The sequence below is a fragment of the Helianthus annuus genome, chromosome 17 (genome assembly GCF_002127325.2).
Source record: "Helianthus annuus cultivar XRQ/B chromosome 17, HanXRQr2.0-SUNRISE, whole genome shotgun sequence".
NCBI classification, from domain to species: Eukaryota; Viridiplantae; Streptophyta; class Magnoliopsida; order Asterales; family Asteraceae; genus Helianthus; species Helianthus annuus.
Genome location: NC_035449.2, coordinates 183,653,384 through 183,665,666, shown reverse-complemented (window position 1 = coordinate 183,665,666; position 12,283 = coordinate 183,653,384). Strand labels below are relative to the sequence as shown.

Here is a 12,283-nt window from a genome sequence, read left to right as displayed (position 1 = left end):
AGTAAAAAAGCACAAGATTCAACAGAAATTAATAATTTAAAGGCTTTAGGAGATAATCCTTATAATTTCATATCACAAATCAGAACACTTATATTAGGAGTTGATCCAACAAAAAATAATAGTCTAATACAAGATACAGCTATTAGAAATCTAGAACAATTAAGTATAGCTGATATGAAATATATAAATGAGTTTACACTAGATTTTACAAGATTACTATCACAAACAGGAAAAGCAATGGATGATAATCTATGTGATAAATATTTTATAAAATTACCAGGAGATTTAGGAAAAAATATACATGAGTTGTGGAAGACAATATATGGAGAACACCACAATCTTGGAATAGGACCGAGAATAACTTATACATTTGGCATATTATAAGATAAATGCAAAGAGGTAGCTTTACAAGAACAGCTAAAAAGAAATGCATATACATTCTGTAAAACAGCAATTTACACACCTCAAGCCTATGGTTTTTATGATAGAAAGAAAAATATAAGAAAAAGCACTACTTATAACAAAAATTACAAAGCAAATTATAACAAAAACAAATATGTTAGAAAGCCTCAAATAAGAAGATGTAAATGTTTCATATGTGGAGAAGAACAACATTTAGCTAACAAATGTCCCAATAAAAATAAGAACATAGAAAGGGCTAGCTTAGTGGAACAACTACACGATTATGAAATAGAAGCTATTAAAACAGACGAATCAGATAGTGAGTCAGTCTATAGCATATACAGTGAAGACGAAAAGCCAATAACTAAGGTCACTTACACATACATGAATATAGAAGAATGCCAACATATTGGGTACATCAAAGAGGTAATAATTATATAAAATGCTATAATTGTGGATATTATCATAGTATAGAAAAAAGGTCACAATGTAATATATGCTTTCAAGAAATATGTTGCATTTGTATAAAGAAATTACATAACATAGATATAGGTACTACATCAAAAACTATAGATGCAAGTACCAACATAATTATAGAAAGATTAAACAAGTTAGAATTAGCAACTGAATTACACAGTCTAAAGTTAAGAGATATAGACAATAGAATTATAGAACTAGAAAGAAAGATAGGAGCTAAAATAACAGAAGAGCTAAGTCAAATGTCTACAGAAATACCTGAAGAACAAGTATTTATACAGACTCAAGGATCTATAAATATGGTCAATATACAATGCCGCTTATGGCTTGATAATAATAGATTTTTAGACTTAACAGTATTAGTTGATACAGGAGCTACTAAGAGTCTAATATCACATAGTCTACTACCAGAACAATACCATAAGGAATTAAAATATAAAGTTGTAAGTAGAACAATTGAGAATAGATTAGTTGAAATAACACACTACTTAGAGCCTATAAGAATACAGTTTTTAGATTTTTCAAACAATTATAGCATAAAGTACGACATACCACAAGTGAATATAAACCCAGCATATATACAGTCAAAAGACTTTGTGCTAGGATTAAATTTTATATTTGCTTTAAATGGTTCTGTTACAGTAAATAGAAACTTTATTACACTCAGTAAACAAATCTATACAATCCCAACAACAAGGTATAATAATATATCAAAGATTGCACAGAAGCGTGGTGGTCAAGGAAGCTTAGAATTTTTAAGGCAACAAAAAAGAAGTAATCCAATAGAAAATGAAACTATAAAATTGTTAACAAATTTTTTAAGTCATGAAGTAGAAAAAGGAAAAGATATTACAAAAAAAGTATAAATCACCCTATGATCTTGCACTTAGAAAAAGTTGGTCTTATAGGTGAAGATATTACAAAATCACATATAGAAATACATATGTAAATTTAAACTAAAAAAATCCGGATATTACTATAAGAACTGCTAATGTAGAATATAGTCCCTTAGACAAAGAAGAATTTAAAAAACAAATCCCTGAAATGATTAGCCAGGGATTAATTAAAAAATCAGAAAGTCCTCATAGATCAGCAGCCTTTATAGTAAGAAACCATAGTGAAATAAAAAGAGGTAAAGCAAAAATAGTATACAATTATAAAAGACTAAACGATAATACAGTAGATGATGGATATAATATTCCCAATAAAGGCACTTTATTAAATCTTATACAGAAAAAGAAAGTTTTTTCAAAATTTGATTTAAAGTCAGGATATAATCAGTTAAAACTTGAAGAAAGTTTTAAGCCATGGACAACTTTTACATGCTCAGAAGGACAATTTGAATGGAATGTTCTTAGCTATGGGCTAAAGAACGCTCCTTTAATTTTTCAAAGATTTATGGATGGTATTTTCTTAAAATATGACTTTTGTTTAGTATCTATTGATGATATACTTGTAGCAAGCCAAACAGTACAAGAACATGAAAAACATTTACAACAGGTGTTTGAAGAAATAAAAAAGAATGTAATAGTAGTGTCCAAACGAAAAGTGGAATTATTTAAAAGAAAAATATCTTTCCTAGGATTAGAAATAGGTAATGGAAAAATAGAATTACAATCACATATATCTACAAAGATACTTGATTTCCCAGAAAAAATTGAAAACTTAAAACAAATACAAGCCTTTCTGGGACTGGTCAATTATGCCAGAAAATTTGTTCCAAATTTATCAAAGTTAGTAGGGCCTTTATACAGTAAAACAACAAAAAACGGCCAGAGGTACTTTAATTCAGAAGATATAAAACTAGTTAAGGAAAATAAAATGGCAGTTAAAAATATTAAACCACTAGAATTACCACTTGTTACAGATAACATAATTATTGAGACAGATGGATGCAAAGAAGGATGGGGAGCAGTTCTTCTCTGCAAACCAAATAAATATAGCCCTAAGCAAGAAGAGAAAATTTGTGCTTATGCAAGCGGTAATTTTCAAAACAAAACAAGTTGGACTAGTATCGATTTTGAAATTCAGGCATTGATATATGCATTAGAAAAATTTAAACTTTTTCTTCACAAAGAATTTACAGTAAGAACTGATTGTGAGGCTATTGTAAAATTTATAAAGAATGATCAAAGCAAAAAGATAAACAGGACCCGATGGATTAATTTACAAAATATTATCCAAGGAAGTGGATATCAAATAAATTTTTAACATATTAAGGGGAAAAATAATGGGATAGCCGATATGTTATCCCGTAATATTAACAGATTGTTGCTTTTAGATGAACATGAAAAAAGATTAAGGAACGGCAATACTTATACATCCTACACAGCCTACAAAATCCTCTTCCGGTGAATACATCATCCGAAGAAGAAAAAACAGAGAAATTCATGAGCCAGTCAATCCAAGCAGCAAGAACACATAATTTTAGAAAATTGCCTGCAACACTGACAGATTTCAACAGTGTTACACAGTTTTACAACCCGAGTCAATCAAAAGCTACAAGTGTTCGTCCTCCAAAAAATAGACATTTTACACAAAGGGCTAGCTCTCAATCACAGAATACACAAAATGTGGTCATTACCTATGGAAATTATGCATTACAAAGATGTGATGATCCCAATACAAAGTTTCATCCAATTATTGGGATGCAATTAACAGAAAAACAACAGTGTTTATTAGACAACCTGTGGCATATTCAAACTATGCCTCAGGCCTCAACCTTTAAAGTCTAGGTGTTAAATGCACTAAGCATTTATTTTTATGAACAAAGTAGCAAAACATCTGAGAAACCACACAAGCCTAAGTTTACCCATTATGTCATATTTCGAGGTACTAAAATTGGTATTTTTAATAAATAGGAAACTATGGCTAAGCACATCAATGCCCCAACCCAAGAAATTTTTATTGAATTCTGGGATGATTTTTACAAGTGCACTTGAAAACTAATTTTTATTAAATTTTTTACTAATTTTTTGTTTCAGTTTACCCCCATATTTCCTTTACTTAAAAACTATTTTTTACGTGCATATTTTATGTACGGGTATGTGTAAATATGATTTCTTCTACATTCCGAAGTAAACATTTTTTATAGACGAATCGGGTCAAATATAATACGTTTTCGTTTAAAGAAACCATTCTTACGTGCATATTTCTATGTACGTTTTCGTATAAATTCAAGTTGTTTTACGTTTCGACGTAAACTTTTTTGGAAAATGATTCAGGTCAAATATAATATGGTTTCGTGTTTATTTTATGTATGTTTCGTAAAGTTTGTTTCGAACCAAGTGGAGTCAAATTATGGTTTCTTTTTCTCCCTTTTTTTCGAAAGCTCTAATTAATCCATTTCGATTACATGTGCATATTTTCCTTCATACCCATTATGTTTTCTTTGTATAAGTTGGTTATGATTGTTCGATATGAATTCCATTTACTTTACGTTTGATCCAATCACAATGCTTATACAGGTTACACTGAGTTCAACTGGATACGTCGAAATGTGTGTTTTCATATGGTTAATGCATCATATAACGTTTGGACCAATCCATTCAATGTTTACGATGTACTCGTGCCGCAACGCGGGCGGGTCTTAACCCTAGTTTATAAAAAAATGTATAAAATTGGCATGTTTTTTAAGGAATTTTAGTTTTCTCATTTATATATAGTTTTCTCATGATCCTTTCCCTATATATATATATATATATATATATATATTTGATGATGAAAAACTAAAATAAACAAAAATCAAAATACATGGAACACATGAATAAAGATAATATTTTAGGGCGAGGGTATTGGTACATCCACCAAAAGTAATGACACACCCCCCAGAGGTGGCATATAGGGCAATAAGGGGCGTATATAGTGTGAAAGCAATTAATGTGTCAGAAAAAGGGTTTTGATAAGCATCTCACTGCCCTATGAGAGGCATATAAGGTTGTGGTAGTTGGAGCATTTATCCCTATACGCCTCTCATTGAGCAATGAGAGGCTTATCGGCACGACTTTTGATGGTGGTGGTGGGTCGGTTGTGGTGGTGGTGGTGTGTCGGCTGTGGTGGTGGTGGTGATGGTGGTGGGTCGGCTATGTTGGTGGCAGTGGTGGTGGTGGTGTGTCAGCTGTGGTGGTGGTGGTGGGTCGGTTGTGGTGGTGGTGGTGGTGTGTCGGCTGTGGTGGTGGTGGGTCGGCTGTGGTGATGGTGGTGGGTCGGCTATGGTGGTGGTGGTGGGTCGGCTGGGGTGGTTGTGGTGGTGGGTCGGTTGTGGTGGTGGTGGTGGGTCGGATGGGGTGGTTGTGGTGGTGGTGATGGGTCGGCTGGGGTGGTGGTGGTGGTGGGTCGGCTATGGTGGTGATGGTGGGCCGGCTATGGTGGTGGTGGTGGGCCGGCTGGGGTGGTTGTGGTGGTGGGTCGGTTGTGGTGGTGGTGGTGGGCCGGTTATGGTGGTGGTGGTGGGCCGGCTATGGTGGTGGTGGTGGGCCGGCTGGGGTGGTTGTGGTGGTGGTGGGTCGGCTAGGGTGGTGGTGGTGGTGGTGGGTCGGCTATGTTGGTGGCTGTGGTGGTGATGGTGTGTCGGCTGTGGTGGTGGTGGTGGTGGTGTGTCGGCTGTGGTGGTGGTGATGGTGGTGGGTCGGCTATGTTGGTGGCAGTGGTGGTGGTGGTGTGTCGGCTGTGGTGGTGGTGGTGGGTCGGTTATGTTGGTGGCAGTGGTGGTGGTGGTGTGTCGGCTGTGGTGGTGGTGGTCGGTCGGTTGTGGTGGTGGTGGTGGTGGTGTGTCGGCTGTGGTGGTGGTGGTGGGCCGGCTATGGTGGTGGTGGTGGGCCGGCTGGAGTGGTTGTGGTGGTGGTGGGTCGGCTATGGTGGTGGTGGTGGGTCGGCTAGGGTAGTAACCAAAAGAATGCATACACAAATAGTTCTAGTGGACGAAGCAAAGAGACCGTTGTGTATCTGAATCAGGTTCTCAAACAAACTGTGAAATCGAACAGTTTCTTCGTAGATTCCGTCCGGTTTAAAAGCCGGTTCAGACGCGTGATGAACTAACCGATTCTATTCCCAACTCACGACATTGCGTTGTATTTAAAATCTCAATTGATGAAGGGTTCATCAAATCGAGAATCAATTTCTTCATCATATTTTTCATGCATTTCCATTAGCCACAGTTGTACGAAGAAACTGTTCGATTTCACGGTTTGTTTGAGAACCTGATTCAAATACACAACGGGTTCGTGTGAATCTAAGTAATAATATGTAATAGTTAGCGATTTAGTGTGTAGGGTTTAGAGTTTAGGGTTTCGGCTATGTATTGTATTACATTTTGTATGAAAGTGTTGTGTTTTGTGTTATTTTATCAAACAATGTTCACTTACATTTGCGTTATGGATTATAGAGAATTTGACGGTTTATAATAACACTTGATAAAAGAAAATGTAGAGGTTTTATAATACTAATTAAAAAAAATATTGACGTTTTATATTAACACTTGATAAAAAAAATGTAGAAGTTTTATAATACTAATTTAAAAAAATGTTGACGTTTTATAATAATAATTAAAAAAATGTTGACGTTTTATACTAACACTTGATAAAAAATGTAGAAGTTTTATAATAATAATTAAAAAAAATGTTGACGTTTTATAATAGTAATTAATTAATAAAAATGTTGTCATTTTTCTAGATATATATATAATAAAAAATGACATTTATATACCTTCCTTTTATAACAATAAATAATAATAAATATAAATGTTTATACTTTTTTTTATTTTAACAACAATTGTTTTTTTTAGATAATACTTCACCCACTTGAAAACCCTCCACATCCTTCAAATTTATTCCACACAAAAGAGCCAATGGTTGGGCAATCATTGGCTGACACCCAATCATTGACAATTAATAGATGTGTGAAAAAGTAACGAAAAAGTAAACGTATATGGCAATGAGGGGCTTATCAGGTGGATCCATTTTTAGACGTATAAGGTAATAAGGGGTGTATAGGGTTAGGAGATGTGTGCATAAATTGAGGAGATGTGTAAATAACCAAAGCCATATTTTATATACATACATAGAGAAACAGAGTAGAAAAAAGTGTATAAATAAGATTTAGAGGTGTACCAACAACATATCTTTACTTTATTACATATTAATTAACATCCCACCATATAAAATATTTACAGAATTGCCAATCAGGTGGTGGTGGAGTGATAAGGGAGAGACTTGGTGTTCTAAGGGACCCAAGTTCGATTCCTGACCTCCCCATTATTTTCTGCGGCACCTGGTGATGATGGAAGACTAGGCGAAAAGGTGGAGATCACTAGTTCGATCCTTGAACTGAACGGATTTTACCTCACCGCACTGTCGTGCCTTCGGGTGAGTGTTCACGGGCTTCGGCCCTAGGTGAGGGTTTTCCCCGGTTCAGAGACGAGTGTATCTCGATATGATGAATTTCGCTAGTAGCCCATTTAGAAGATTCGTTGGCCGTTAAAAAAAATGTTTAATGAATTATAAGTTTGCTATTTATATATAAACAATAATAAGACTATAATCAGTTAAACACCAGTAATCTTTTTTTATTAAAAGTTTCTCCAAATCATATAATCATCCTTCTCTTAAAGCTTCACAATTTCTGGCTCATTTACAGGGTACCTATGAATGCAATCAGCCCATGCACCATTTTTGGTAGCTTCAATTTCCCGGTTACATTCCCACACTGCACTGTTACACTTAAACCCACTCCCAAACCCTATTTGCCAAACCCTATCTCCTTTCTTCATCCTCCCTTTTGCTTCCATATATCCTAACTCATACCACAATGAAGAGGAAGACGTGTTTCCAAACCGGTGAAGCGTCATCCGTGACGCTTCAACGTGTTCTGACGACAGCTTCAGACGCTTTTGAAGCTCGTCAATAACCGCACGTCCACCCGCGTGAATACAAAAATGATCAAATGCCTTTTTGAAGTCAGGAATATAGGGTTTCAAGTCAAGTTTAAACATCTTTCTTCCCAAAAGATTAAAAAGAAACAAGAGTTGCTCAGTTACCGGAAGAACCAATGGTCCGATGGTGCTTATGTTCGACTTCAAAGAGTTGGCCGCGATCGCCATGAGATCTAGGTTTAAAGCTATCCCAACATGTCCTTCACTGTCTTCTTCTTGGGTAACACAATGGTAAGATTTATCTTCTGACCCTTTGTGGGTCCGTATCACATGCAAAAGACTGTATTTTGCATGTGTACTTTGTGACCTTTTATTGGTCAAAAGAATCGCTGCTCCTCCCATTCTGAAAAGACAATTTGGGAGGAGCATCGATCTTTCTTTACCCCTATAAGAATTAGGAGTAAGAATTTCAGTACTTATTACAACTGCATAGGATTCGCGGTGGACTTGAAGTAGACGTTTTGCAAGATCTATCGATATTAACCCCGCACTACACCCCATTCCGGACAAGTTATAACTTTTTACATTGCTTCTCATCTTATACTTGTTAACCACCATGGCTGAAAGAGAAGGAGTTGGTGCGAAAAGACTACAGTTTACGATCAAGATATCTATATCTTTAGGGTTGATTCCAGTTTGTTGTAACAAAGAGTCCATGGCTGAGAAAATGACCGATTCTGACTCGTCTCTAGCATCCATCATGCTAGGGTTTGGTGGAAGATAGTGTAACGTATGTGGTAAAACTGTTTCTTCACCCAAGCCAGATCTCTCAAAGATCTTGACCAGAAAAGCAATGCTTTTGGGCTGTGAGGCTAAGATAATCTGACCGTGTTCAATCGCGGTTGCATATGATACACGGAAGGTGGAAGGTGGCTTGAAACAAGCGAAATCGATGAGGTAGACGGTTCGTGGTTTGTTTATAATGTAGAATGTGAGAAGGGAGATGCTTAGCAAAGTGAAAGTGAGCGTGTGGATTAAAGTGAGATGGTTAAGAAGGTGATGTAAGGATTGGTTGAATGTTTGCATGAAGAATGCCAAGATCAGGGTCATGATGAGATAGTTGTAAAATTGTTTTGAAGACTTCAACATTGTGAAGAAGACAATGGGATATATGTGTGGGGAGGGATGAGCTAAGAATGAACTGAATGGGGTATATATACGAAGGGGACAGGAAGTTGAAGATCTAATATTTGTTTTAATGTTGTGAGGATGAGGAAGATGAGAAAATTAGGCAAAAGATCAAATACAAATAATCTTAATATACTAAACATACAAATTAAAGGAAAACTCAAAAATACAAGGTGGTATTTTTGTAATTACCACAAACTATCAAAGTTACTATACAAATGTGAACTCAATCAAAAATACCTAAAAAACACAATTTTTTAATATTTTTTATAAAAAAATCGCTACATTTTGTTAGCAAAAAAAAAAAAAAAAAATTGCTGCTACTAAAAGTAGCGATTTTTTAATAAAAATGTTAAAAAATAAAATAAAATAATTTGTGTGTTTTTTTTTTATTTTTTTAGATTTTTTTAGGTTTTTTGGGGTTTAGTTTTTAGCATTTTAGCTTGGGTGTGGGGGGGGGGGAGGGGTTAGGTTTTTGCAGGGGGGGGGTTTAGTTTTTTTTTTTTTTTTTTTTGGGGGGGGGGGTTAGTTTTTTTAGGTATATTTGTAGAGTAACTTTGATAGTTATTGATAATTACAAAAAATGTCACATTGTCTTTTTGAGTTTTCCTTCAATTTGTATATTTAGCATGTTAAGATTATTTGTATAAGAACTTTCCCCGAGAAAATTAAATGAACTTTTCATACTTCATTTATTATTTATTAAAAAAATTACAAAAAAGTTTGATTTTTAAACGCCAGCTAAGCCAACAAATTTTGGGAGCTTAGCGGATAAAACTGAGCGCTAAGACGGCAAAAGATGACGGGTAAGTTGTAGCCGACAGTAAATGTCTAATTTAATAAAAAGTTGGTCAAAGATGTGTATAAACGTAATTATTCATGCTATTAGAGCATCAACAACGCTAGAGGGTGGTCCAAATCCAGACTAGCTTAGTTAGCAAGCCACATTATTTTAAACCATCATCATTTCAAATTCCACCTTTTCCACAACACTAAACCATTTCAAATCACCACCTCATTATCCCTCATCACCTACTTTCCTTTTATTTAAACTATTTATAATTTACATAATCTATTTTTAGTTTATTTCCTTAATTGTATTATTTAATTTTTGAATAAAATATAAACGGTTATACAAAAAATTCAAAACAAGGTAGTTAATTTATTATTTGTATTATATATTTTTTTTTAATTTCGTAATCTAGTATTTTTCAAACGACTACTTCTACAACGGCTAGTTTTTCAAATGGTTATATTTGCGACGACTAGTTTTTAGTGGCTATAAATTGAATTCGTATTTCAAGCAACATATGTATTTCTCAACCAATAATTCACTATAAAGATTAATAAAAAATGGCAAGAAACCATTGGACTGAAGAAGAAGAGATGACTCTGGTCAACTCTTGGATGGACTTATGCGCCAACAGATGAGTAGCCGGGTCAATTAGAGAACACTTATTTAAAGGATTCCGTAAATGTGTAGGAGTAAGTAATCACTCTTCGTACATAACTTTGTCCGTGTTTCATATTCTATTAGGGGAGGTTAGCAGACTTCATGCGTTCTTCGACCACATGATGGCTCAAGGTGACGACATAATAGAGGTACAAGCGATTGCTTGGGCTCGTCGAGAATACGAAAAACATATAGAATGGAAGATATTTCACATGGCAGCCTGACAATTAATAAGTAACCATCCCTGTATGCAACATGCTCCCCCTCTGGATGCCGACTTCGATGGTTCAGGTGTTGATCATTAGGTTTAATTATGTGTCTATATATTCACACACCTTCTTGCCTATTTATACACTGACCTATAGGAATCGTATAGGTCCATACGATACGTATAAGGTTTATGTTTCAGACAAAGTAGTCAAACCTCATATAGTGTCAAATCAATGACGCATACGATGCGTATATTATTTTATTATTATTATTATTATTATTATTATTATTATTATTATTATTATTATTATTATTATACCGTATTATTCTTATTGTTATTGCATACAATATAGAATGTGGATCACTCTTCTGTCCGAAAAATAGAACGTGGTAACCCTGCGCACCCGTCCAGGAGGAAATCCACAACTTGGAAAACCTCTTGGCTCAACTTGAAATAAATTGCTCTGCGCTAGACTCTAATCCACAACCTCCCATTAGGAAACGCATGTGCCTACCACTAGACTAGATGGTCTTTGGTATAAAGAGTTCTATGCATCAAATCTAAAGCTACCAATAAAAATGAAAAGATGGGAAATCTACCAGTTATCTAGAAAAAAAACATAACACGCCACTTTGCCAAAATTAAAACATTTAATTCTTACCAAGTTTCATTTATAACCCAAGCACAACAAGGAGTTTATCCAAGAATGGCCATATAAACTTGTCCACAAACAATGATCATGGGAAATACCATGGTGAATTTAGTGTAAGTTTCAAATAACTTATTGATGGTTGTTGATTACAAGTTCTCTCTCTCTTTCTCTCTCACTCTCTCTCTTAAACTAAGCTATTACATGTGATTTTTTGGAGTGATCCCAAACTCCTAGTGACCTCTCAATACTAGAGAGTATGTGTCTGAAAAACGGGAGAGGAATGGGCTTCCAAGGCTTCTATTTATAGGCTAATTGGGTGTACGTGTGCACGACCGTGCATGCTTAGGCATGGTCGTGCCTCGTCCTTTTGCCTTACAGCTCGTAGTCCTTGTTGTCCTTTCTGTCTGATTCAACTTTAGACACGACCATGCCTAGGGCGATGCACGGCCGTGCTTGGACATGTGTCCAGACAGGGCTTCAAAAGGTGTCAGTCTTGTCGGATCTTGAAGCCTTTTTGTCTTTATCATGCATGACTATATCTAGTGGTGCATGGTTGTGCCTCCACGTATCGTGGACTTTTGCTTACGAATCTTGGGTTGACTTGTTGACTTGTATGGATAGGTTGATATGCACGACCGTGCCTATCTGGCAGTTTGTTGATTTCCTTGGGATCTTGGATTTTTCCGTCATTTTGGAGAGCTGCAATTACCAAATAGGAACGATTTAGATTATATTTTCAATGATAAAGTCATAAAAAGTCCCATAAATTGGGGGTATTTATGCACTAAAAACAAGTATAATTATGCTCGCGAGTGTTTTGCAATATAACATGCGGTTTTTATCACTTTTCAGTGGGTTTAACAGCGCCTTGATGTTCGACATCATACTTTGTTTCACTTGTTGGGGTTGTGACAACATTTGTTGTTTCACATGATCTAATTCTTTTTTCGGTTCAAGCTCTTCATTCTTAAGTTTTGATGGTTTAAGGTCAAGCTTTCTCTAGAATATGTCTACTGAACCGAGCATGACACG

The 12,283-nt window shown here is 35.4% G+C and overlaps 1 protein-coding gene across 1 annotated transcript; it reads right to left on the bottom strand.

Moving 5' to 3' along the window:
- Positions 1-7,369: 7,369 nt before the first annotated feature.
- LOC110923358 (3-ketoacyl-CoA synthase 5) lies at positions 7,370-8,953 on the bottom strand. Its single transcript, XM_022167473.2, has one exon. It carries the CDS (start codon positions 8,894-8,896, stop codon positions 7,481-7,483), a length of 1,416 nt encoding a protein of 471 aa, XP_022023165.1. The 5' UTR covers positions 8,897-8,953; the 3' UTR covers positions 7,370-7,480.
- Between the last annotated feature and the right edge of the window lie 3,330 nt (positions 8,954-12,283).

Bases quoted from the DNA above. Each gene is read 5' to 3' on its own strand.
- LOC110923358 (XM_022167473.2), bottom strand. From the start codon at position 8,896: ATGTTGAAGTCTTCAAAACAATTTTACAACTATCTCATCATGACCCTG.